The sequence below is a fragment of the Aspergillus nidulans genome, chromosome VIII (genome assembly GCF_000011425.1).
Source record: "Aspergillus nidulans FGSC A4 chromosome VIII".
Lineage (NCBI taxonomy): Eukaryota > Fungi > Ascomycota > Eurotiomycetes > Eurotiales > Aspergillaceae > Aspergillus > Aspergillus nidulans.
In genome coordinates, this window is record NC_066264.1 from 3,613,227 (window position 1) to 3,634,980 (window position 21,754).

At 51.0% G+C, this 21,754-nt stretch overlaps 9 protein-coding genes across 9 annotated transcripts, besides 1 other annotated feature; 3 read left to right on the forward strand and 6 right to left on the reverse strand.

Moving 5' to 3' along the window:
- Positions 1-21,754: part of a sequence feature (contig 1.7 1..773302(-1)) that runs on past both edges of the window.
- ANIA_00403 (putative pyridine nucleotide-disulfide oxidoreductase AMID-like) lies at positions 721-2,785 on the reverse strand (the record flags this gene model as incomplete). Its single annotated transcript, XM_652915.1, has 5 exons — positions 721-848; positions 952-1,623; positions 1,689-2,024; positions 2,077-2,264; positions 2,505-2,785. 5 exons carry the CDS (start codon positions 2,783-2,785, stop codon positions 721-723), a joined length of 1,605 nt encoding a protein of 534 aa, XP_658007.1.
- On the reverse strand, positions 4,503-5,631 carry ANIA_00402 (uncharacterized protein; the record flags this gene model as incomplete). Its single annotated transcript, XM_652914.1, has 4 exons — positions 4,503-4,906; positions 4,979-5,135; positions 5,217-5,318; positions 5,380-5,631. 4 exons carry the CDS (start codon positions 5,629-5,631, stop codon positions 4,503-4,505), a joined length of 915 nt encoding a protein of 304 aa, XP_658006.1.
- Positions 5,787-7,248, reverse strand: ANIA_00401 (uncharacterized protein). The gene is made up of 5 exons (XM_050610951.1): positions 7,194-7,248; positions 7,054-7,130; positions 6,757-6,994; positions 6,590-6,672; positions 5,787-6,514 (listed from the first exon to the last, which is right to left on the reverse strand). Exons 1-5 carry the CDS (start codon positions 7,240-7,242, stop codon positions 6,284-6,286), a joined length of 678 nt encoding a protein of 225 aa, XP_050469231.1. The 5' UTR covers positions 7,243-7,248; the 3' UTR covers positions 5,787-6,283.
- Positions 7,751-8,251, reverse strand: ANIA_00400 (uncharacterized protein). The gene has a single exon (XM_652912.2). It carries the CDS (start codon positions 8,224-8,226, stop codon positions 7,786-7,788), a length of 441 nt encoding a protein of 146 aa, XP_658004.1. The 5' UTR covers positions 8,227-8,251; the 3' UTR covers positions 7,751-7,785.
- ANIA_00399 (protein nrtB) lies at positions 9,263-10,948 on the reverse strand (the record flags this gene model as incomplete). Its single annotated transcript, XM_652911.1, has 5 exons — positions 9,263-9,438; positions 9,493-10,277; positions 10,329-10,604; positions 10,647-10,726; positions 10,772-10,948. 5 exons carry the CDS (start codon positions 10,946-10,948, stop codon positions 9,263-9,265), a joined length of 1,494 nt encoding a protein of 497 aa, XP_658003.1.
- Positions 13,121-15,090, forward strand: ANIA_00398 (acyl--CoA ligase). Its single transcript, XM_050610952.1, has 4 exons — positions 13,121-13,216; positions 13,272-13,760; positions 13,831-14,312; positions 14,379-15,090. The coding sequence occupies exons 1-4, from the start codon at positions 13,135-13,137 to the stop codon at positions 15,033-15,035; spliced, it is 1,710 nt and encodes a 569-aa protein (XP_050469232.1). The 5' UTR covers positions 13,121-13,134; the 3' UTR covers positions 15,036-15,090.
- ANIA_00397 (uncharacterized protein) lies at positions 16,786-17,219 on the reverse strand (the record flags this gene model as incomplete). The annotated part of the gene is made up of 2 exons (XM_652909.1): positions 16,786-16,868; positions 16,955-17,219. 2 exons carry the CDS (start codon positions 17,217-17,219, stop codon positions 16,786-16,788), a joined length of 348 nt encoding a protein of 115 aa, XP_658001.1.
- Positions 17,963-19,066, forward strand: ANIA_00396 (uncharacterized protein; the record flags this gene model as incomplete). Its single annotated transcript, XM_652908.1, has 2 exons — positions 17,963-18,226; positions 18,311-19,066. The coding sequence occupies 2 exons, from the start codon at positions 17,963-17,965 to the stop codon at positions 19,064-19,066; spliced, it is 1,020 nt and encodes a 339-aa protein (XP_658000.1).
- ANIA_00395 (inorganic diphosphatase ippB) lies at positions 20,191-21,344 on the forward strand (the record flags this gene model as incomplete). Its single annotated transcript, XM_652907.1, has 3 exons — positions 20,191-20,325; positions 20,408-20,879; positions 20,953-21,344. The coding sequence occupies 3 exons, from the start codon at positions 20,191-20,193 to the stop codon at positions 21,342-21,344; spliced, it is 999 nt and encodes a 332-aa protein (XP_657999.1).

Genomic DNA, 21,754 nt, shown 5'->3' on the forward strand with positions numbered 1-21,754 from the left:
TACTGCTTGCTACCAAGACCCTAGTCGCTTGGTCCTCTTGGCTGGGCTCTTGGCTGCAGAAAAGAGTGTGCAAGCGAGGTCGGCGATCTTATCTGATTGGAAACATTGTAACCATTTTACGGGTGTTACAGGGTACTAACCCCCACGTAGCAGCGTAAAGGAAACCACGCAGTCGCGCCATCGGTGGGTGAAGCTGCAACTGTCGGGGTTCATACAGGGTTCATATTGATATGTTGTGGGTCAAAGGGTCACTTGCGACTGACAGTTGCAGTGATCCCTAATCGATGAATATTGGGCAGTTTAAGATCATCAACATGGCTAGATTTGCCATTATATCGCGTTTGAAAAAGCCTTGAACGAACATTTACTGTAACAGGCAAAGGCAGGTCCAGCTACCTGGAATTACTGAGCGATACCGCCTCCTGAAGAGGCTTTAGAGGAGTCTACGACCGAAGACTCAAGATTTTCATTGAGTGAAAATGTCTCATAATAAGTGCAAATTTATCAGATGGATGAAATCTAAACGGACGGGATCGATAAGAGGGGGAAAAAAATAAGAAAATACGAACTCTAGAGAAAAGTAAAGCAAGCCCTAACGAAAAGATTTAATACCCCAACTAAAGAAAACGACCAAGACGATAATACAAAGCCAGAGACCCTCCCTTATTATATCAAAATGACGATATTAAGCGGTATTTAGACAGAAGTGCAGTGGTGAATTTAAGCAGCAGCCTCCACAGTCCTCGACGTCGTCGCAACATTAACAGGCTTGTCTTCTGGAGTAGAAGCAGGAGCATCAGCAACAGGCGGCGGCATCGGCGTCCCTAGCTGCATCCACTTGTAACAAACTATACGTTATATAGTCGTTAGCACCGTCCACTAAACAAAAGAAATAAGAAGAAAAAAAGGAAAAAAGCAAGGAAAAATAAAAAGAAAACAGAAGGAACTTACTCATAAACCCCAGGTCTCCTTGGAAGAACATCTCTCTCGTCTCCTCGCCCTCACTTAACCCCATACTTGGGAAATACGCGACGGCCCTCTTGCCCACGGCCAGTCCCATCCCGGGCTCAACTTCATCGAGCCTCACAAACTCCGGGGTTGTGCCGTACACTCTTTGCATGAGCTTCTGGTGGATGTTCCGCGCTGCATAGTGGCCCTGGTGCATTGCAGCGCCTGCGCGCTTAACGCCGGACCACCGCGCGACATCGCCGGCTGCGTAGTGGTCTCCTGCGACGGAAGCCGGAAGTACTGAGTCAGAGGGGAATTCAAGGGTTGGTGTAATGCGGATGTAGCCATGCTCATCGCAGACGGAGGCGGGTAGGAAGGAAGGCGCTGTGGGTGTATAGCGAGAGACGGCGTTGATGACATGGCTGGCAGTTAGGGTTTCATTGGTGGTGAGGGTCAAGGTTTGGTTCTGGGCTGAGTCTTTCTCTGTAATGGAGGTGACTCTGGCACCGAGGATAACGTTCACGCTGTTTCCGCGGAGGGCCTCCAAGGCTTTGGAGGCGAACTCGGCGGGGAGGGGCTCAGATGAAAGTAGGGAGCTGCGGGAATGGATTAAGGTTACGGGGGTGTCGGGATGCAGCATCTTGCATTCGGCGGCGATTTCGATCCCAACGGCGCCTGTTCCACTATCATTAGATCCAATCCGGATTGCCTTGGAAATGAGACAGAGATGAAGGACATACCACCCCCAATAACAGCAACTCCCTTTTCCGCACCTCGAATATTCGCTAGATTCTCCGCCGTCTCAGCGAGATACGTCTCCCGCGTGAGCGAGCGCGGAGCACTTGGAAACTCGCGACGCAGTCCAGTGCAGGCAATCAGGTAATCATATTTCTCTTGGACGGCACCGCTTTCAGTCGCAATTGTGGCTGTCTTTGCCGTGCAGTCTAAGGAGTCGATGCTCCCCTGTACGCAGCGAATTTCGGGGGTCTGGAGGGCGGGGATATCGGTGTATTTGATCCAAAAGGACTTGGCAAATTCTTGGGAAGAGAGCGCGAGGGGTTGGCCGATTAGGTGGTCTATATTGATTAAGCATTTGATCAGGTAGAAGGTAGGGTTTACAGGGCGTACAGTAGCCATCACGGGGATCAACTATGGTCACCTGCACGGGGATTCTCTTCCCGGTGCCGTTGTCCCCTTCAGTAATAGAGAAGCGGTGCCGTCTACCGTGGCAAAGGTCGACTAGGTTCAGGGCCGCTGCGAGGCCGGCATAAGAGCCGCCGAGGATGAGGACCTTGAAGGGTTGGGCTTGCTCGAAGCTAGACATCTCCGCTGGTCAATTTAGTTCAGTCTAATCTCGACTCAACTAGATTCCTAACAGAGAGAGAGGAGGAGCAAAGTATGAAAGAGGGAAACCAAGAGATGGATGCGAGTAACAGGGGGAGAGCGACAGTCCAGACTTAAAGCCATGTGTGGACTGAGTCGGCTCAAAACGGATGTTATCAATCTAACGGACCCGCTTGTATCGCAGTTACGCTGGTCGTACAAGGATTACTTACCGGTACAGGGACTTAACCGCAAAGCCGCGACCTGGAGTTTGAGGAGCCTGACTCTTTAAGCTCTCTGGCGTTTGGCCTGTAGTTGACACATTGCGGTAGCTTTGGTGAACATATCGGCATCGTTGCAGATTGGCCCCGGTCCTAGGTGTCTGGTGACGTGGGGTTTGCAAGAGGCTTAACGGTCGAGTCTGGGGTTGGAGTAACAGATTCTTCCAGAAGTAGCGAGCCAAATGTCGTGGTCTGACTCGGTACTGAACGACTGGTAACCGAGACGTAAGCATCTTGATTTCGTGGTGTTAAAGGAGTCGGTGACCATCTGTCTTGGGTGCAGCTGTAATAGAAGTCTGAGCCTGGGGACCACCCCTATTTGATGGAAGCCTGACGTTCGACTACGTCGTATGTCTCCACTCTTCTTTCAGCTCAATGGCAGGGTCTGACAGCCTGCGGGCATCGGAAGAAGGCTGTAGAGATCACGATAGGCTGTTGAACCATGACGCAGACTACGCGTCTGAGGACACGAATGACCGGAATAGTTCCCGGCAATGCAGTCCAAGCTCCACATCACTGAATGCTTCTCACATCTTTCTATGGCTATTTTATTTATTTGTTTTTGTCCTCATACTGCTGGAACTTGTAGATACCAGGGGTGAACGGAAGCTATCTCTAGACTGGCAGGAATGCAAGACAAACAGCCCCCGTTATTGAGGCGCAAGCAGACATGCCGAGAAACCGGAAATTACCCCTACAAATGTGACCAGGCGCCAAGATCTGTAAAAAGAGTTTTCGTGCAGTCGTGGCTTTCTGTCCTCCCCTTCGATCCTGGTTGGGGACCGAGGAGTGGGGTCGTCAGATTATCAGATTGATAAAGTCCGGTACCGGATGGCTTAAAAAATTACAGATCAGATAACACGGATCAGATAAGATGCCATGCCCCCTTGCTTGCAGGGTTAACCCAGTTTTAAGTTCTCTTCTCCACTTATCGAGTAGAATAATATGCCTACATTGCATTCTGCATACTACCAAGCTAGGAAAAAAGAATGTGGGAGCGCGAGACAAGTGCTATAAATGGCGCCTTTATGGTGGTTTTATACTGCAACAGGAAAGACGGGCGTCAGGCCTGCCGTCGGGCGCAACACTAAGTCCTAGCCCTAGGTCTAGACATACATGTATCTTGATAGCCCGAAGGCTTGTTGCTTCTATACTTGCACACTAGAGAAGTGCTCGATGTTATGGACTGCCCTAACACTGTGCAGCATTAAATTGACCGGATCGTGGATTCGTGGCCAAGCAGATATCTACGCAGTCTACCATGCAGCATCTAAAGCCTTACCTATTGATCATAAAGAAAAGAGGAAGAGTAGATAGATTATGACGAGTCCCTGGATGCGCAAAATGGTCTTTTGTTCGCGAAAACCGTCGGCTTGATGGTGCTTAGCCATTCGCCTCGCACTCTGTTCTCCAGAGAGCATTTGCGCTTCTTCAACCTCATCTTCTGTTAGGCGTTGAGGCAAAATATGACAGAGAAACAACAAGCGGTTTCAAAACAATAGAGTGACGACAGCGAGATCGACCAGAGGCTTTTCAAGACATGGAGCTATTACGAGCATCCCACTTGTGGCGAACGGCGGGTAGAATACACGAGGCAAGTGCACCATATCGTAAACGGAAAGAGGGAAAAGGTGGATATTGATATCACTAAGGAAATTCCAAGCTGTAATTTCACCGAAAAGAAGTGGTCAAGGTTTGTGCAGAAACAGACGATGACACACATGGTGCTTGAATTAGAAGGTAAAGCTCAAGGACTGGAAGAGCTGGTCTCTTTGTCTGAGTAGGTTGTGTTCCGGTGTTCGTAAGCTTAAGCTGGAGTCTGCTTGGACTCATGTCTATTTGTTTCCATTGTACTTCATGTATTGTCCCTAAATAGAGAGAGATTTCCATACACAACATTTGAAGAGCCCCAATAACATTACCTCCCCTGTCGCCAGAATAATACACTTTCTAAAACTCCTCCTTAAACCTAAAGGGGACAAATTCCTTGACAACATTGCTATACTCTCCCTTAAACTCAGTCTGCGGAACCTTCCAGCGCGCAGCCATGCCCCTCCTAGCCCTAGAGACAGTAGTGTTCGCAGCCGAAGACAAAACAACAATCTCCGAGTTCTCCAAGTGCCGGTCACACGTACCTCCAGGCACCAGCGCATCGCCCGCTTTGTCCTGGATGTAGCTGTATTGGTTCAAAATAGCCGTGTACTGCTCCTGAACACCAGGGAATCCGCCAGGGACATTCTTATCGTATACTGCGACGACGGTGTTCTGCGCCACGTTCTCGGCCTGGCTGCTGCGGGCGTAGTTGTCGGGGACGTGAGTGTCCGCGTCGTAAGCAGCAAGGAAGCCGTCACTCGCTACAAAAAGAGATCAGTATCTTCTGTCCGTTCGGGCTAAAGGGTATGCTTGATCGGTAAAGGGCAACGTACAGCTTAAATTCTCACCAAACGCTGCGAATCCGTCCAGACCGTGCGCGGACTCGTGGATCATCACATCGACGTTGCTGCCGGTTGTGCCAAAGAAGGCGACGTTGCCGTTGATGGCGAAGGCTGAATTCGCGCCGGGCATGAGGAGGATCTGGCGGACCTGCAATTGTTATCTGTTAGCCTTTTTTCTTTATATTTTGTGGGAGGAGTGAGCAAGGGGCTTGGAATGAGGACGGCATACCCAGTCTCGTACTTTCACAGGCAGCTTCGAGAACGTCTCTGCGGCCGTCGCGATGTCTACCTCGACATCCCTGTGCCGGCAGAAGAGCCAGGGGTCGGCGCACTACACATATGTCAGCAACCGATATAACTTTATGAGAGTTGTGTTTGAAGAATAACCGTACATCATCGTATGTAACCTCATAAACCTCAAAATCACTCGCATTATACCCCTCACCGGATCCCAAATCCTGGCAGTCCTTGGGAATATACCCGCTTGGCCAGACGGCGATGTGACTGTTGACCGTGGGCAAGTTGTTGGCGTTGCCCTCAAGGAGGTAGTCCAGGTCGGACGTGAGAGCAGGCTTGTCGAGCTCTGCGCGCGCGAGCGTAAGGAAGAGCGCGGAGGCAGCGGAGAACGTGAAGATGCCCCTCATAGTGCCTGTATTTTGACTTGGGCTTCAGGGTCAGTGCTGGTGAGAAGATGGATGCGGATGTTGGATGTCGGGATGGGACTCCTGAGGGTGTTTGCCTTCTTTTAAGTTATTACCAATTGACCAGCACTAGAAGGATGTCCAGGTCGTAGCAAATAACTGTATTCGCGTTCTGCTTCGGGCGTCTCAAGTTTCAGACCCTCCTTCTCAGCCGCAGAATGGGTCCAGCCAGCCCTCTGGCCCCAATCTTAGTGGGCCGCATTGGCAAGCTAGGGGAGCTGCACGCGATCTGAACGGTCAGTCAGGGCGATCGTCAATATTGCAGGATGGGGCTGTGGTCGCTATATGCAGGAGCTTCCAGCTTCTGCCACCCTGTCACTTCGCAGATCCGTTGCGACACAGCCGTTGTTGTGCTGTTTACTATAGACATTCTCTCCGTCCTGCAGACATTAGGGGGCTCAGGTTCGGCCCTGGTCACATCTCCTACCGAAGCAGATTCGGCCCCTGCTGATCGTTTCCGTCTAGATTTCTTTAGACTAAGGGCGACGGGATAGCGCTGGACTTGGCCTCTAGCCGAACAAAACTGGCAAATGAAGAACATGACTCACTACCTCCTTTCATGTTCTGACCTGACAAAGCAACCTACTCGTTTACCCTAAGCGCCAGTCGAGACGGTAAACACCCAATCCTCCGGGAAAGTCTCATATACAACACCTTCCTCCGCAAAAAGACCCTCATACTTCTCGATTCGTGTTTTCGGATCCTCAGCCTGTCGGTAAAATCCGTAAACTAGCTTTTTGACCAGGGGGTCACTCCACATCTTCTCCATCCACTCTAGGGCTTCGGGAGTCACGTTGTCGAGGGGAAGGTTATATGTGCGAAAACGCTATAGCCACGCTTAGCAACCTTGCAGCCATGAACAAAGCAATAGACGGAAAATCATAGCACAGGAATTACCTACCCATAACACGGGCCAAAACCATGCATCGGCAATACTGAATTTCCCAAACAGAAACCCTTCATCCTGGTCTTGCGCTACGCGCTCTTTCGTAACCCGGCGCGCGTTATCCCATATCGTCAGGACCCGTTTAATCTCCCTCTTCGCATCCTCTGATACAGGGATATTACCTGTATATTTTGCGATGAAGTTCGTATGAAACGTACTCCGCAGCGTCATGAAGCCAGAGTGCATTTCGGCCGTTGCGCTGCGGGCGAGGGCGCGGAGAGCTGGATCGGAGGGCCATAGGTGCAGATGCGGATTCCGGTCGGCAAGAAACTCGACGATGGCGAGGGAGTCGTTAATGGTGATACAGAGAGAGTGACATCGTAGGAGGGGGAATTTGGCGCTAGGGGAACAGGTGCGGGCCTAGGTATACCTGAGTTTAGGGCTACTTGGGGAGTGAAGACGGGAAAAAGGTGTGGCACCTGATCGAGAGGGAGGATCTCATTCGTGTACGGGATTTGGAAGTACTCCAGGACCGTTTCAACTCGGGCCGTCCAGCCTGTTCATGTCAGTTTCGTTCGGCGTAAGGGCAGGATCCTTGGGGAGGGGGAGGCGGACGTACTGGAGTAGCGGGTGTTTGTACCAATAAGGTGGTAGTCATATTGGGACATTTTCAGTTTCTTGAAGGTATACTGACAATGAAATCAAATCAAAATGACAAGATACGGTTGAGGAAGCTTATATGCCATGTAGCATGCTGTGTGACTCATACCCGTATTATGCAGCAGTGGCCAGACCCGTTTAATACGACCAATTATTTCTCAGAGTTTTAAGGATCACTATACTCTATCCAAGATCTGAACAAGCTACTGAAAGCAGTGGATGTTTTCTCAGGTACTAGAAAGCGCAAGGAAAACGAGTAAGTAGCCTTGGGTTAATTGTTTTGTGCATGAAATGGAATTGCCACAACGTTCACTAGGGATAATGCATCTGGGTGTATAGAGCCCGAGATTGGTGAAACTCGTGTTTTCGCTAAATAGAATTTTATATCGATTTACAAAATATTTCTTCGATAGGGGGTTGGTTGTCTGTGCTGCAGACCTACCATATAGTAGGAGTTGACAATGTTAAATCGGCGGAATCAATTTATCGAACTTCATATAAAAATACAGTATCTTTATCATACACTATCCCCAATAAAGTGATATGTTCATTTAATAATCTCCCACATTCCTTCCTTCATGCTCCCCAATATACTGCCCTGCATCCTCATCTTCTCCGGCCTGAATGTCAAAACCCCCCCTGTTCTTATTCGACCTCTTTAAACTTCTTGTCTGGCCTTTAGCACCTGGCCAATTGGCGCCAATTTCATTACCTGCGTTCTCAGCCTGGGCTGGTAACGTGTTCCCAGTGCCCGTCATGACTTCACCGGTAAAGCCCATATCTTTCGTACTCCGCGGAAGATCGGTGTAATTATCTGCGGCAAAGGCGAGAGACGGCTGACCCTGTCCCGCATAATCAAAGGAGTCATCTTCGGCTTTTTGATCGTCGCGTGGGACGGATGGGATGGTGTTCATGCGGCCTGCATCGTTAGGAATCCTGGTGCCGCTTGGCGCCATGTCGGAGAGAGAGCCGCCTTGGTGAGGGGAAGACATATTGATAATATTTTAACTTGGTTAACGTGATAATATTATAGACACTTTAATAGAAATTATGATTTAATGTATTCCATTGAGGCAGGATGGTGATTTATATGTATAGAGGTGTGTACCTGATAGTCGTATGATGTCATGAATGACCGAGATATGATATCAAGAGACAAAAACATCATGAAGGCGAGAACTGCTATTGATTGGCGATGAATATCGGATGAGACAATGAGGGATATGCAGGATGATTTCAGATGGACGTTCTAGAAGCGATGATCTTGACGGACTGCTGAGCTGTGGAAGAAAAGGGTGTACATATTTGTCAGGTCAGCCTGAGGTCAAGCCCTAATTCGCCACAGCAGCGCAGCCACCTGAGAATGATCTCTAGAAGACGCCTACATTACGCATGCTTGTCTTCCATTTGAGATAGCAATATTTCCGTTCAGAATTCCGCATATAATCGTAATTCTCCTGTAGAGCCGCTAAACCCCTCAAGGCGACGACGTCGTACCTGTAACCATCATGCAACCCACCTAGTATGTAAGGACCATATAGCGAAAAGTGGAATCATGCATACAAAGTTCAATCAAAATTCCCTTGTGCCAGTGATAGCCATCATCAACAGTCGGTCTGAACTGAGCCCTAGCTCTCTCACTCCGACCCCAACCTGACAGGGATATCTACATACACATTTAGCCCAGCAGTGGACAGATGTTCAACAAGTCTAAATAAAGCTCTTAATTGTACTGAGAAATCAATATGCGTATAGCAAAACCAGCACCTGTGGTCCTAGGCCCTTGTTTCATCGATATCTGTCATTGAATGCCCGAGTCTGAGCCGAGCGACCAGATGGGGATATTGTCAAGGTAGATATACGAATTCTCTCGGTGATGTGTTTAATAAGCAGGGGGACAAAGTTTGAGATGACGCTGGCAATACACCCGGAACAAGAGAGAAAACCTGCTCACACATTTCTCTCAAATTTTGAGTAGCATTGTAACTGCAGCCAATTAGGATAATACGCGAAACTTGAAGATGGCGTCTAGTGGTTCTGTTTAGGAACAGGTCTAACCCAGCTAAAGAACAGGGTGCAGCCAAGGATAATGAACCCGATAATCCACAGCGAACGGTGATACTGCGTTCCATTGTACCGAAAGACAATGGCGAAGATAATGCCGCCGAAGTTGCCCATCCCACCGACAATACCGGAGACGATTCCTGTGCGCTCTGTTAGTCAAACGAAGTGAGTTGACACAGGGGCGAATGTCATACCATTAGCGGACGGATGCACGTGCGGGACAATTGCGAAATTCGCCCCATTACTCGCTGCAATGAAAAACGCCATAAGTACGACAAGACCAAACATGACGCTTTCCCGATGCGGATCTAGGAAGCCGATTAGAATGGCCATGCCGGACATAGCGAGCCCCAACACGACAAGCCACATCTTTTTGGCCCATACGGAGTTTGTTCGCGCGTAGATCAAATCCGCGATGAACCCACCCATGGGTCTGAAGACAACATTGACGAGGCCGAACATGGACGCCCAGCGGCCCGATTGGGTCTGCCCAAGAAGAGGGAAGTTGAGGAGATAGTACGCGCCTAGGATAGAGTTGATGGCAAGTTCGGCACCGAAGGAGCAGGCGTAAGGAACTGCGACGGCAAGGGCGGACGGGTCTAGTGCGATGGAGAGGTAGCGTTTTATCGTGGGGGCTTCGATCACAGCGTCGGAACTCTCAATCTGTCCCGCGCGCACATGGACTTGAGCCTCTGAATCGGTGACTTCTGGATGGACAGCCTTTTTCTCGTCGCTGGAGATGTTGATACTGTTGGCGCTGGATGCATTGGGCGTTGAACTGAGGTCGACAATGCTTTGCCCGCTGGTTTTCTCGCGGTCCGCCCATTTGCCCGTGGGTGTGTCAGGACAGGTGAAGAGCATGGCTAAGGCGATGGAGACAATGATGATGAAAGGGACGATGTAGGAGACTCGCCAGGCTTTGTGCGGGGTTAGGCCGCGGTCGTGGACGAAGGAGTCGTAGATAGCCGGCATGACAAAACTAGTTTTTTGTGAGTGTGCTGTCTTCCCTGTAATGTGCTGGAAGTCTTACTAGGTGATGCCGCCGCCTGCATTGCCAAAACCCCCCGCCAAGGAGTTGGCAGTACCAACAATGTTCTTGTCGAAGAATCCCGTGCACCATACCTGGCACGGGACAAAGGTTGCGCCGAGAATGCCCACGAAGAATCGCAAAGCAATCAAACCTTGAGGAGTTGTGACAAGGCCCGCCATGGCCGTGGGAACAGCACCGCAAATCAACAGTCCGACAAAAACCAGCCGAGGGCCGAAACGATCACACAGCGGACCAGCAATGAACCGCATCACGAAACTAACTCTTAGCTACGTCTGACAATGGGTCGGGGAGACGTACGTTCCCAGGAGGGCAACTATATTGGAATTGGCAACATCGTCCTGAGACATGTGCAGGTCTTTCTTGATAGTGACGCTCAGCTAGGAACGTTAGCATCAGATCTACAACGTCGAAGATCTACTTACCAAAGGCGGAAACGCATACCAGGAGAGGAATGCAACCAGGAATCCGATCCATGAGAAAAAGAAGACCCTTCCATAAAGATCAAAAGGGTTGAGAACCGGGATTGACCGGGCCTTTCGCGTTTGGGGATTCACGTCCGGGGCGGCAACCGCCAGGCGAAGCACTTGGGTGGGTTTCATTGCTTCAGATATTCGTGGAGATGGTGTTGGTGCTGATGGAGAGCAAGTGGACAGCAGTGGAGACCAGAGGTCTTTATATCAATTACCCGTCCCAAATTGATGCACTCTGGGCTCGCCAGTGGCGTCAGAGTTCATCTTCAGTTCCATGTCCTAGGAAATATTCACTCGCCAAGCAAGCTGGAGTTGTGAAAAGAAGTCGGAGCCCGCGGAAGAAGGATATATTGCAGTTGTCCGATCTCTGCCGAGAAATAGTTGTCACTACAACGGTCAATCTTTCGCGAAGCTGCGTTCGCTGCTGCAGACCGATTGCCATTTCATGGCGTCCATGTGCACAGGAAGAACGTGGTCCAGGCCGGGTAGTTTGATGCATTGTCGAAGCAGGAAGGAAGATTCAATCTATGCAAGAGCTTGATCAACCTGATAAGCTCTGTGGAACGGGCAGAAGAACTCCGCGGCGTAGCAGAGCCTGCGAGGCCGAATCATCTTATAGATAGACGAAGCCAAGGGGATGAGGATGTAAGGGCTGACATGGTAAAAGATAAACGTGGACGCTCTTATTGGCTGCCCAGGAGGACGACGATCTCAACGCCTGGACCACTTCCGCGGGAGGCAGATAGCCCTGATAGACGGTATCAGTCTTATCAGGGCCGTTTGTTTGACAGCTCGAATCCACCCACCCGCGACATACGCTGGCATATTGCGTCAGATAAGCCCGGCTCTGCTGACATGATCTTCTCCATCTAACTTCTAGGGCTGCGCTAAAGCCAAACTTGGTCCTCATCGACACTCATCTTGACTGGATGTGATTCTGCAGTCAAGATAGTCCTCCTGCGATCGATCCTATATCTCAACCGTATTCGATTAGCGAAATCATAGGGCTACATATGTGGAGACATACCAGGAGCAGATCTGGTCAGAAAATTTTGGAAGCCAGTATGCTTGATGGTAGAGAAGCCCAGAGCAACGGCCATGTCTGATACGGAGAACGCCTGTGTTAAAATGCGGCAAGCGCTAGCTCGCCAATATGTGAAAAGAGACTTGATCGGCTTGCGTTAAAAGCGAAGAAATCCCCAGATAAAGAAGTCGGCGCTGCATTCTTGTTGATAATGAAGAGTATGTAAATCAGGTAAGGAAACGAACTGTGATGCACTTCCGCCAAATCTAGGTATACTCCACCGCTTATGACCGAGATGACGCGAATCCAAGCATTGGCGGCATTACTTTGGCCAGAGCAATCAGCACCGAATCCTTTGTGATAGAGTCGGTAGACTTCGAGCACCAGTGCTCGGGAATCCGTGAAACACCTGACTGGTGTCTTTGGTTGCAAAGATCGCTGCTCGAGGGTCCCTGATCTCCTCCTCATGGCACCAAGAGCTTCAAAGGTTAAATCGCGATCGGCTAATCAGCAGTTAAGACTACCGTATAGAAATGAGTTTGTGCTAAAGATCTGCCAAAAACTCCGTATCCACAATCAGGCAAGTCGACCTTAGGAAGGCACTTAAGCTGCTGGTCGGAGAGGATTGCTGCGGTCCCCGACTGTCATTTCCAGTGAATCCGGCGGATACCTAATGCGTATACTGCTTTGGCCTTGTCCAATGGTGAGCGGTGAACATTGCTGAGTTATAGGCAAACATACGAGAATGAGTTGGATACAAAGTCCGTTCATCTGTCGTTCTCGTAAATCTGGTCACTTCGAAACATCAAGCCTCTTAGATAGGTTTTGGGCAGGGGCCAGTCGGGCACTCCATTGGGAGTGAGCCATTTCATGATCAAATGAATCGAAGGTAGCTCGAGGAAAGTGAAGAAGTTGAGGAAAGTTGAGTGTTAATTCTCCAGATTCTCCGCAAAGAAGCCATGTCAGGTGATGATCGACATGCAGGGTCTGGTGCATATAGGCAAACTATTAGTACATTCTAGTAAGCAATGCATGGCCACAGGTACCTGGGTTTCAATGACTCTAGTAAGTTTTGAGACTGATTAGTCAGTTTAAAAAAAGGAAAATAAGACTTGATAGCCTCCAAGAATCTGTTAGTGTGGGTGGAGGACGACAGTTCCTCGGCTTTGAGCAAGCAACCGAGAGTGGGATACTGGATGCGGGGAAGTTCTCCAAGTACTTTCTCCTTTCATTCAACACTTAAGCCCAGCACGATGAACTGCCAGACACTTCGATTTTGTCATCGAGCACCATGCAGCAGACACCAAACCCTCAAGTCGGCGTCTGGCAGCTCCTCTTCGAGCGCCAGGACCCCTCCTTTCCAGAGAGTCACGGTATCTTCCCCGTTTCATCACATACGGCATTTGTGTTCCTACTAACACTCACAAGTAATATTCCAGGATGGCGCATCAAAAGCTTCATATACGTACAACGATCTCCGCACACAGTCGGCAAGATTCGGCAGTGCTATGAAGAAGAAATGGGGTTTCAAGAAGGGCGATGTGCTGGCTCTGATGTCTCCCAATTGCATCGAGACACCGGGTGTCACTTGGGGGTGCCATTATACAGGCGGCATTGTTGCGCCAGTGAACCCGAGTCTCTCTGCACGCGAGCTTCAGCTGCAGTTGGAGCGCAGCCAGGCGAAAGGAATGGTGGTTCACCCGAGCTGTTTAGGCACGGCGTTAAAAGCAGCCAAGCGGGCTGGTCTTGCCAGTGAGCGGGTCTTGGTGTTGGGCGCAACGAACCCGGGCGGCGCGGCGACGACAACTGTCCAGTTTATGAGCTCTGTACCCTCGGAGCCTGTTGGGCCTGTTCATATCGAGCCTGATGATATTGCATTCTTGGTTTACTCGTCTGGAACTACGGGGCTTCCTAAAGGTGGAGACATCCTATTAGATACAGTTCCTGAGGCTGTCCTGGTGATCGACTACTGACCGTTGCCATCCAGGTGTCATGGTTTCGCACCGGAACGTTGTCGCAGCTGTCGTGCTCCAGGCGGCGATAGAGAGCCCCCATGTCCACTGGAAGAAGGACCGGACATTGGCCGTCCTCCCGACGTATCACATATACGGTACGAGCCCATCTGGACCAAGTCGCACAAGTACTGATCCCCTAGGCCTGATCTGCCTCGTACACCTGCCGGTCTGGCTCGGCACAACAACGGTCTTCATGGACAAGTTTGACCTGCAGAGATTCTGCAAGCTCATCCGGGAACACTCCATCGCGCACGCCTATGTAGCCCCGCCAATTGTCCTCCATCTAGCAAAGAATCCCTCTATCGATAAACGAGATCTATCTTCGCTACGTATGCTCACTTCCGGCGGAGCACCTCTCGGCGAAGCCCTCATTCGAGAAACCTACGACCGCTGGAAGGTTCCCATCCGACAGGCGTACGGGCTCTCTGAGACAACCTCCGTCTCACACATCCAGGTTAGCCCGTCCATCCGAGCCCCCTGCCTCGCCCAGTCTGAATCTATTATATACTGACTCCACCAGCGCTGGGACAGTTGGAACACGGCCATCGGCTCCAACGGCGCCGTCCTCCCGGGCCTTGAAGCCAGGATCGTTCTCAACAACGACCCGTCCAAGAAGGCCGCCGTCAAAGAAGAAGAAGGCGAGCTCTGGATCCGCGGTCCGACAGTTTTCACCGGATACATGAACGACCGCGCCTCCACAGACGCCTGCTTGACTGCAAGCAAGTGGTTCAAGACCGGCGATATTGGGTACGAAGACGCGATGGGGAATCTGCACATCACCGACCGCGCCAAGGACATGATCAAATTTAAGGGATTCCAGATTGCACCGACGGAGCTGGAGGATATCCTAATTGAGCATCCGGCTGTTCGAGACGTTGCTGTGATTGGGGTCTGGAATGGGGAGATGCACTCAGAAGTACCGTTGGCTTACCTGGTAGCAAAGGAGAGTATGGCGGAGCGGGAGCGCGAGACTGCGGCGCTGTCGGTTATGGCGTACCTGAGAGGGAAGGTGGTGCATTATAAGCACCTGCGAGGGGGCGTGATCTGGATCGACCAGATCCCAAAGAGCGCGTCCGGGAAAATACTCAAGAGGGCATTGAGAGATCGTGTTGGGACCCTGGATCAGGGAAAACAGATCCTTGCGCCAGAGTATGCACGGTATCGGGCGAAGTTGTAGGCACAGCACACCGTGTATTTGAAGTGTATTTGAAGTGTATTTGAATAGAGTGATATATAGATCAGTGAATATATACAATACGATAGAATAGAGCAACACCTGCGAATTTCTGGGATCTTTTATGCCTTCTGAGCTCGGTAGTAGAGTCCGCTAACTAGCTGGGATGAGTGCACTGGATTTGTCTAGTTGCGGCTGTGCGGCCCGTCTCTTTAGGTGGTTGAGGAGGGAGCCACGCTGAGTAGGGACCGCTGGGCTTGGGCCATAGTCGCCGCGAAGAGCAGGAGGTCGGCCGGTTACGAAAATCACTCATTCTCTCCTCGTCATGATTTCAATGTCTGATACGCCACGAGCGCGCTGACCGTCTTGTCTCTTGATGCTGTTGAAGATGCGCTGTATGGTGTGAGGTGCACTATGTCGGGCATGTTCTCTCGGCCGAGAACATCCATAAGAGGTAAATAGTGCTCCGTTTCTTGATAGTGTCCAAAGTGGCGGACTGGTATGGTCCCAGAACTACCTTCCGGCTCTCGGTCCATCAACTTGCGAAATCAATGATGCGCAGACAATGTAAGGTGCAAAAATGGTGTTCCTCGGTCATGGAAACGGACACCCTCCTTCAAAGACCATATCGAGCTGCGGAATACGCAGCCGTTCTTGATCAGTCGGCCTTCTTCAGATACGGTTTTGGTGACAGATCGGGGCTGGATTATGCAGCGCCACCGGAGCTTTCGTGTTCCGGGCACTCGTTCCCTGGAAGAGCACGCTGGAGACCATAGACCATATGGTTATCGTGCCTGGGATACGTCACGAGGACAACCAAGATACAGACCGGAACAGGAGCCCGGGCTGTCAACGGTGCAGCCTTCAAGTGTAACCTCTCGGGACGCCGTTATCATAGTGGGGCCGGTCTGTTGATGAGCTGAGCTGGAGCTGGGCTACAGCTGGGATGGGTTTAGATGCGGGGAGTGTACTGGTGTATGGAGTGGAATGCAGATGGCGAGATCGAAGCAGGTGGACAGTTGCACATTGCACGGAGGCGATACAGGCATTTGGGGCGAAGAGCGAGGACTAATCACGGCTTCATTGATGCACAAATACATCTTAATGCACAAACTCCTGGTCTCGCTGACTGCTTGGTGGAAACGCCCCAGTGCAATGATTATACATCACTCAAGGATTGTCGCTGAGCCAAATGGAGAGACCCTTAGTCGAATAGTTAGGACTGAGTACATATACGCCTCTCTAACCGTCGCTCTTGATTCTGGCTCTTGTCTACAGCGTGCTTGGGGACAGAAATGGCGACGGCCGTCTCCCCCTAGGGTGCGCTGGCCCGCAAAAGTCTCGATGTCGAGATGAAGGATAAAGGTAGAGCACCTTCTCGGCGATATCGATCCAATCATGTAGGGCGCCGGGCTTTTTCTCTTTAGCTTCGTGGTACGAGGAGGCGAGATGCACCTCGTCGGCCGGACTGCCGTACCAGAGGGACGTCTATTCGAAGTGGCTGAATAAGAGCCTTCTGCGGCTGAACCAGACGCTGGCCGGAATTACTCGCAATCACAATCCTTGGGTCAGAGGAGTTCAAAAGGAATTGCCCGTTTGACCTTCCCGCAGGCGCAAAAGAAAGAATGGTGACGTCGATTCGCCATCCAAGTACATGCTTTTTTTGCCCTGCGCTAAGAGGAAAAAGAGAAAGAAAAAAAAAAAAGGAAAAGAAAAAAGAAAAGGAAAAAGGAAGAATACTAAGGTCACTGGATTACCTGATAATGCAGGGAAAATACACTGCTTGCAGCACGCCCCATATCAACCAATTCTCCATCACTCGCCTAGCAATGATGACTATTATCTAAAGGTAGCTCGTCGACATAGGACGGTACTGCATCGTCAGCGGACGAAGCCCGTTCCCATAAATCGAGCGGGCTTACATTTCTGCACCAGGGAAGGTCTTTCGGTGGGATTGAAATACTGGATGGACTTGCTGCCCAAGGCAAATCGTACGGTCTTTGAGTGTCTCGAGTCGCCTCTCGGCGTCAAGGCGTCGATCCCGGGCGCTGACGAGAGCTCCTTGACCTCGCTGTGCGTCAGAGATCGAGGTAGGGAATGGTGCTGTCTCAGCTGGCTCTCATCCTCATCCAGCAAGCCGTCTAACTCAGACGGCCTGGACTGGCAATCTCGTTGAGGAATGAGCATTGTGCAAACTGCCTTGGCGCACATGTGAAAGAAACCATAAGCTCACCACTATACCTTCTGTAGTCTGTCTTATACCTGGCCAGGAAGGAGCTCGCATCCGCGAAGGTGCTAGAAAGGTACCAGAAACGCCATCGCCGTCCAGCGAGGTTCCATGTTTCCCGGCCTGTCAATCCGGTGACAGCTGTGACGGCAGCCAAATTGCCCAGCTCTCGACAAGTCATCTCCTCAAGGCTTGACTCGGAGGTCATTGCCAAACTCTGATGGCTTCCAGCCTATTAGTTCTGGACCTGGCCGGCTCCGAGCCCGTTGCCATAGATGAGGATGCAACATCTTCACTGACCGGCTTATCCTTCCCACCACTGATGGTACATTCCAGTCTTAAAAGCTCTGTTAAGCTTTTCATAGACCGCGGCTTACGCAAAGAGACCGCCCTTCCTCCCCTACAACCGCCCAGTCCACCGCAGCGCCCCGTCGATTGCTATTAAAACACTATGACCGCTATATTGGCCGAACTATAACCCATTCGGCAACCTCCGAAATATCCAGCCAGTGATTATTTCAATAATATGCTCTCAATTTAGGTCATGTTTCCTGGTTTTGGTGTTTTATGGCGTACTTATATCTGGGCCGGGACAGCTATGAAGATGCTAGCACAGGCAGCGATCAACGAGCATTCTCCTTCTATAGCCTGTTTTCACCGTGGCCACACTCGCCTCTCCATGATTTTCTAGACTAAACCCGAGATGACTCAGGCTACGACCTCGTCCTTCCCTGCTCCATTACCTGCCAACGCCGATCCTACAGCCTATCCCCTCCAGCAGGTCCCCAGGGGCCCTCCGCAACCCATCACCAAACCGGCCGTCTCGGCCTTCCCAGGGACTGTTGACTGCTGGCCGCCGTCTTCACAGGGCGCCATGTCGTTGTTTTCTTTTGTGGGCAGTGCACCGCCAGCAGATGCTATCGAGAGCCCTTATGAGCTCCTTGGCTTTGACGGGACATTCCCCGATGTAAGCTGTCCCCCTCCTCTCCCTCCTCTTTCCCCTTCGCGGTATCTCGGTATGAAAGAGTACCCTTTACTAATGCTAGGCCAGTCCTCATTACCGAACAATGACCTCCTTAATTTCCACTTTCGACCCTACCCCGACACCTCCACCGAAGAGCCAGAGGCCTCGACCGCCGTGTCGGACCTCAAGTTTGATACCAATCCCCTCCAGATCGGGCCCCAACCGCGCCCGCCACTCTTATATCCCTTCGGCACCGTCCCGTTTGAAAAGCCAGGGCTAGAGAGCAACTTATTTCCTCCACGGGCGGACCTAGGTCCCCGTCGAAGCTCAGCCCCGTCCCTCAACGTGCGTGATCTCGAGCGCGAACGCACCCAGAAGCTGAAGCACCAGAACCGACGGGCATCCCATAATGTTGTTGAAAAGCGGTACCGCGAGAACCTCAACAGAAAGTTTCATCTGCTGGAGACCATCGTCAACAAGGGGACCGAGCCGTACTCGTGCTCGCCTTGCTCCTCGCCGCGGTCATCGCCGTCGTCGTCGGGGTCGAGGAAAGGGAATACTACCTTTTCTTCCTCGTCGTCGTCTTCTGCACGCCGCCAGTATACCTCGCCGAAAGCGACAATCATAGACAGCGCCCTGAGCTATATCGAGAGCCTGCGGAGCGAGAACCATGCGTTGAAAGGGAGGCTCTTCTTCTATGAGACTTCGAATAACCCCTGCCTGAGAGGCCGTCCTCAAGGACAGACCGCCGCGCAGGAATACGAACAGGACGATGAGAGTGGCAGTGAGAGTGATGACGGAGATGAGGAGATGAGCGGCATCAAGTCGGAAGAACGGCAGTGACCTGTTATCCATGATCTCGTCTTGTCTTGTACTTGCTCTTCCCTTTCTGCATTCTCATTTCCAGCCCGCCCTGTCCCTGCCTTGCGATGGGGAACCTGGGCATTGTGTAAAGAAAAGTCTAGTGGATGCATGTTTCCATATAACCCCTTTTCTTAGCCATTGTCTTTCTTTTTGCCCTCATCTAACTCCCTGTCTTGTTTCTTCTTCTTTTCTACGTTTGATTTTTCTCCGCCTTCCGTCCCCGTCGCCCATCTGACCCAGTTGGAACCAGACGAGACTACGTAGACGCCTAGACGCCGCCCACAGCAGCAACTAATCCTTTCAAGCACTTGACCCTTAACTTAGCATACTTTCCAGCTGTCAAGCACAGTTTGATGTTGCGCGAGGATTAATAGGACGACTAGACCTTGAACGGCGGTAAATAGTAGGCGTATCATAATGTACTCATCAAACCCGTTCCTGAATGCGTATCCAAAGATTCGACTGCTGAAGATGTCTCCATACGGAGTACTACTCCGAAGAAGTACCTAAGTATAATAGCTGTCTAGGCTCTCGGGTTCCAGCCACATGTCGAGTTCCAGCCACACTTTACAGAGACTCATCATTGGCACGATAGCCCTAATTCATCCCATGCCTAGGATATAATGCATGATCCATCCTAAATAGATCATATTGCTGTCAGTCATCCCGCCCAACCATCCAAACAGCCCCCAGGATGCAGAGCGAGAGATAATGTTAGTGCTTTTAGTGGGGATCAGTCTCACAGCAATGACCTGACTATGAGTACTGAGTATGGCACGGCCGGCTGATCCTGGCCACGTTGTAAAGTGCAGCACTCTGATTTGTGCGCCATCTTTAAATTGCCGGCGTAGCGGCTTGGCTTGTAGACGCCAAGCAGCGAGTCTATACCGTGGCTGCTATGACCTGGGATCCAACCTGAAGGAATGTCGAACAATTTGCGAGCTTCCAGAATATACGACCTCGATGGAGGGACCTTGGCGTGGCGTCATGGACGATCCTTGCGCCATTCGTAGGGCGAGTGAGTAAGGTATAAACAACACGTCTATCCTCCCAAAACTGCATATTTACCTCATCCCTACTTACAGTGTAAGTCCACCGCCGTCATGGTCATGCTCAGCAAGCTTCCCCTTTGCGCCTCCATATTGGCTATACTGCCTGCCTTGACATCTGCCAATGCGACCTTACCTTTCGACTACAACGCCCTCAGCCTAAGAACCGTTGGCGCCCGCAACACGCTGGTACGTGTAGTCTCCAACAATTCTCGGGAAAATCAATAAAAAATAAAGAAAACTGAAATAGAATAACTCTGACACAACCCAGGACTGGCGCATCTGGCTCGAACACAACAAGCAACCCATCTCCTTCTGGCACGACGTCCCGCTCTACCCACACCCACCAAGCAGGCAAATCATCAACTTCGTCGTTGAGATCCCTCGTAATACAGACGGGAAGATCGAGATCCGCCGGTCGGAGCCGCTCAATCCAATTTTTCACGACGAACGCGATGGCTCCCCGCGCTACGTAGAGAGCGTCTGGCCGCACAAGTCCTACCCGTTCTTGTACGGGTCGATCCCGCAGACCTGGGAGAGCCCTAACTTCAAGCATGACTTTACCAAAGAGCCGGGAGATAATGACCCCGTCGATCTGTTTGATATCGGCCAGGATCAGGGCTTTACGGGGCAGGTGAAGCAGGTTAAGATTCTGGGCGCGCTGGCGCTGAATGATGGCGGCGAGACGGACTGGAAGGTTCTAGGGATTGATGTGAGGGACCCGATTGCAGGACTGGTGGATGGTGAGGGGATTCCTTTTTTATATACCTCCACTACCAAGAACAACGAAACTGATGCTGACATGTTTCCGAGCAGACTTCAAAGATGTCGAAAAGTACCGCCCCGGCCTGATCGCTTCGTACCGCAACTGGTTCACCACCTACAAGGTCGCGCGCGGCGACTCTCTTATCCCTATCGTCAACAACACCTACGTCAACGCGACCTTTGCGGCATCCGTCGTGCAGCAAAGCCACGGCTACTGGCTAGACCTGGTCAGCGGGACCGTCGACTCGAACGAGATCAATTACAACCAGACCTCCCGCCCAGATATTGCGGTCAGCTTCGTGTCGAGGTCCAATGCTACCGCGCATTTTGATCTACCAGCGGTGTCAGATGAGCGTCCGGCTGAGGCAAAGCCGGAGCGCTTCGAGCAGTGGTTTTATCTGGATAAGGAGGGTAGGCTTATTGAGGAGAATGTTGTTGGGTAGAGAGAAAGAAAGAGAAATGGCGCGATTGGGATAGACCTTTATGGATAAATAATTGAAAAGAAGCTTTTACTGTTTAGTAGACGTTATTTTGATAGATAGGTGATGGATTCTACAATGGGCTAGAGTATATAGTGTCTGTTATGAGACTTCTACTGTCAGTCAAATGAGGAGAGTAGGGATGGAGTTAGGGCTGAGACTACTCATAGCCGATTCTAACACTAACAGTCCAAGGAAGACGTCAGGGACCCAATCCAGCTCATGCCTAGAGCCAGCAAGTTTGGGTTAAACTGGCATTGGCTGTGTTTTATTCATCTGTCTAGCTAGCAAGTTGCTAGCTCACCATTGTTCTCGATAAGAGCAGTTCTTCTGCAGCATATAGCGCTCAATGTCAAACACAACCGGGTATTCGC

Excerpts from the sequence above, each read along its gene's own strand:
- ANIA_00401 (XM_050610951.1), bottom strand. The coding sequence starts at position 7,242 with ATGTCCCAATATGACTACCACCTTATTGGTACAAACACCCGCTACTCC. Across the intron at positions 6,673-6,756 it reads CTTCATCGCAAAATATACAG|AGCGCGTAGCGCAAGACCAG; the intron begins GTAATATCCCTG and ends GGGTTACGAAAG. Across the intron at positions 6,515-6,589 it reads GGTTTTGGCCCGTGTTATGG|CGTTTTCGCACATATAACCT; the intron begins GTAGGTAATTCC and ends GCGTGGCTATAG.
- ANIA_00400 (XM_652912.2), bottom strand. The coding sequence starts at position 8,226 with ATGTCTTCCCCTCACCAAGGCGGCTCTCTCTCCGACATGGCGCCAAGC.
- ANIA_00398 (XM_050610952.1), top strand. The coding sequence starts at position 13,135 with ATGCAGCAGACACCAAACCCTCAAGTCGGCGTCTGGCAGCTCCTCTTC. Across the intron at positions 13,761-13,830 it reads AACTACGGGGCTTCCTAAAG|GTGTCATGGTTTCGCACCGG; the intron begins GTGGAGACATCC and ends GTTGCCATCCAG. Across the intron at positions 14,313-14,378 it reads CCTCCGTCTCACACATCCAG|CGCTGGGACAGTTGGAACAC; the intron begins GTTAGCCCGTCC and ends TGACTCCACCAG.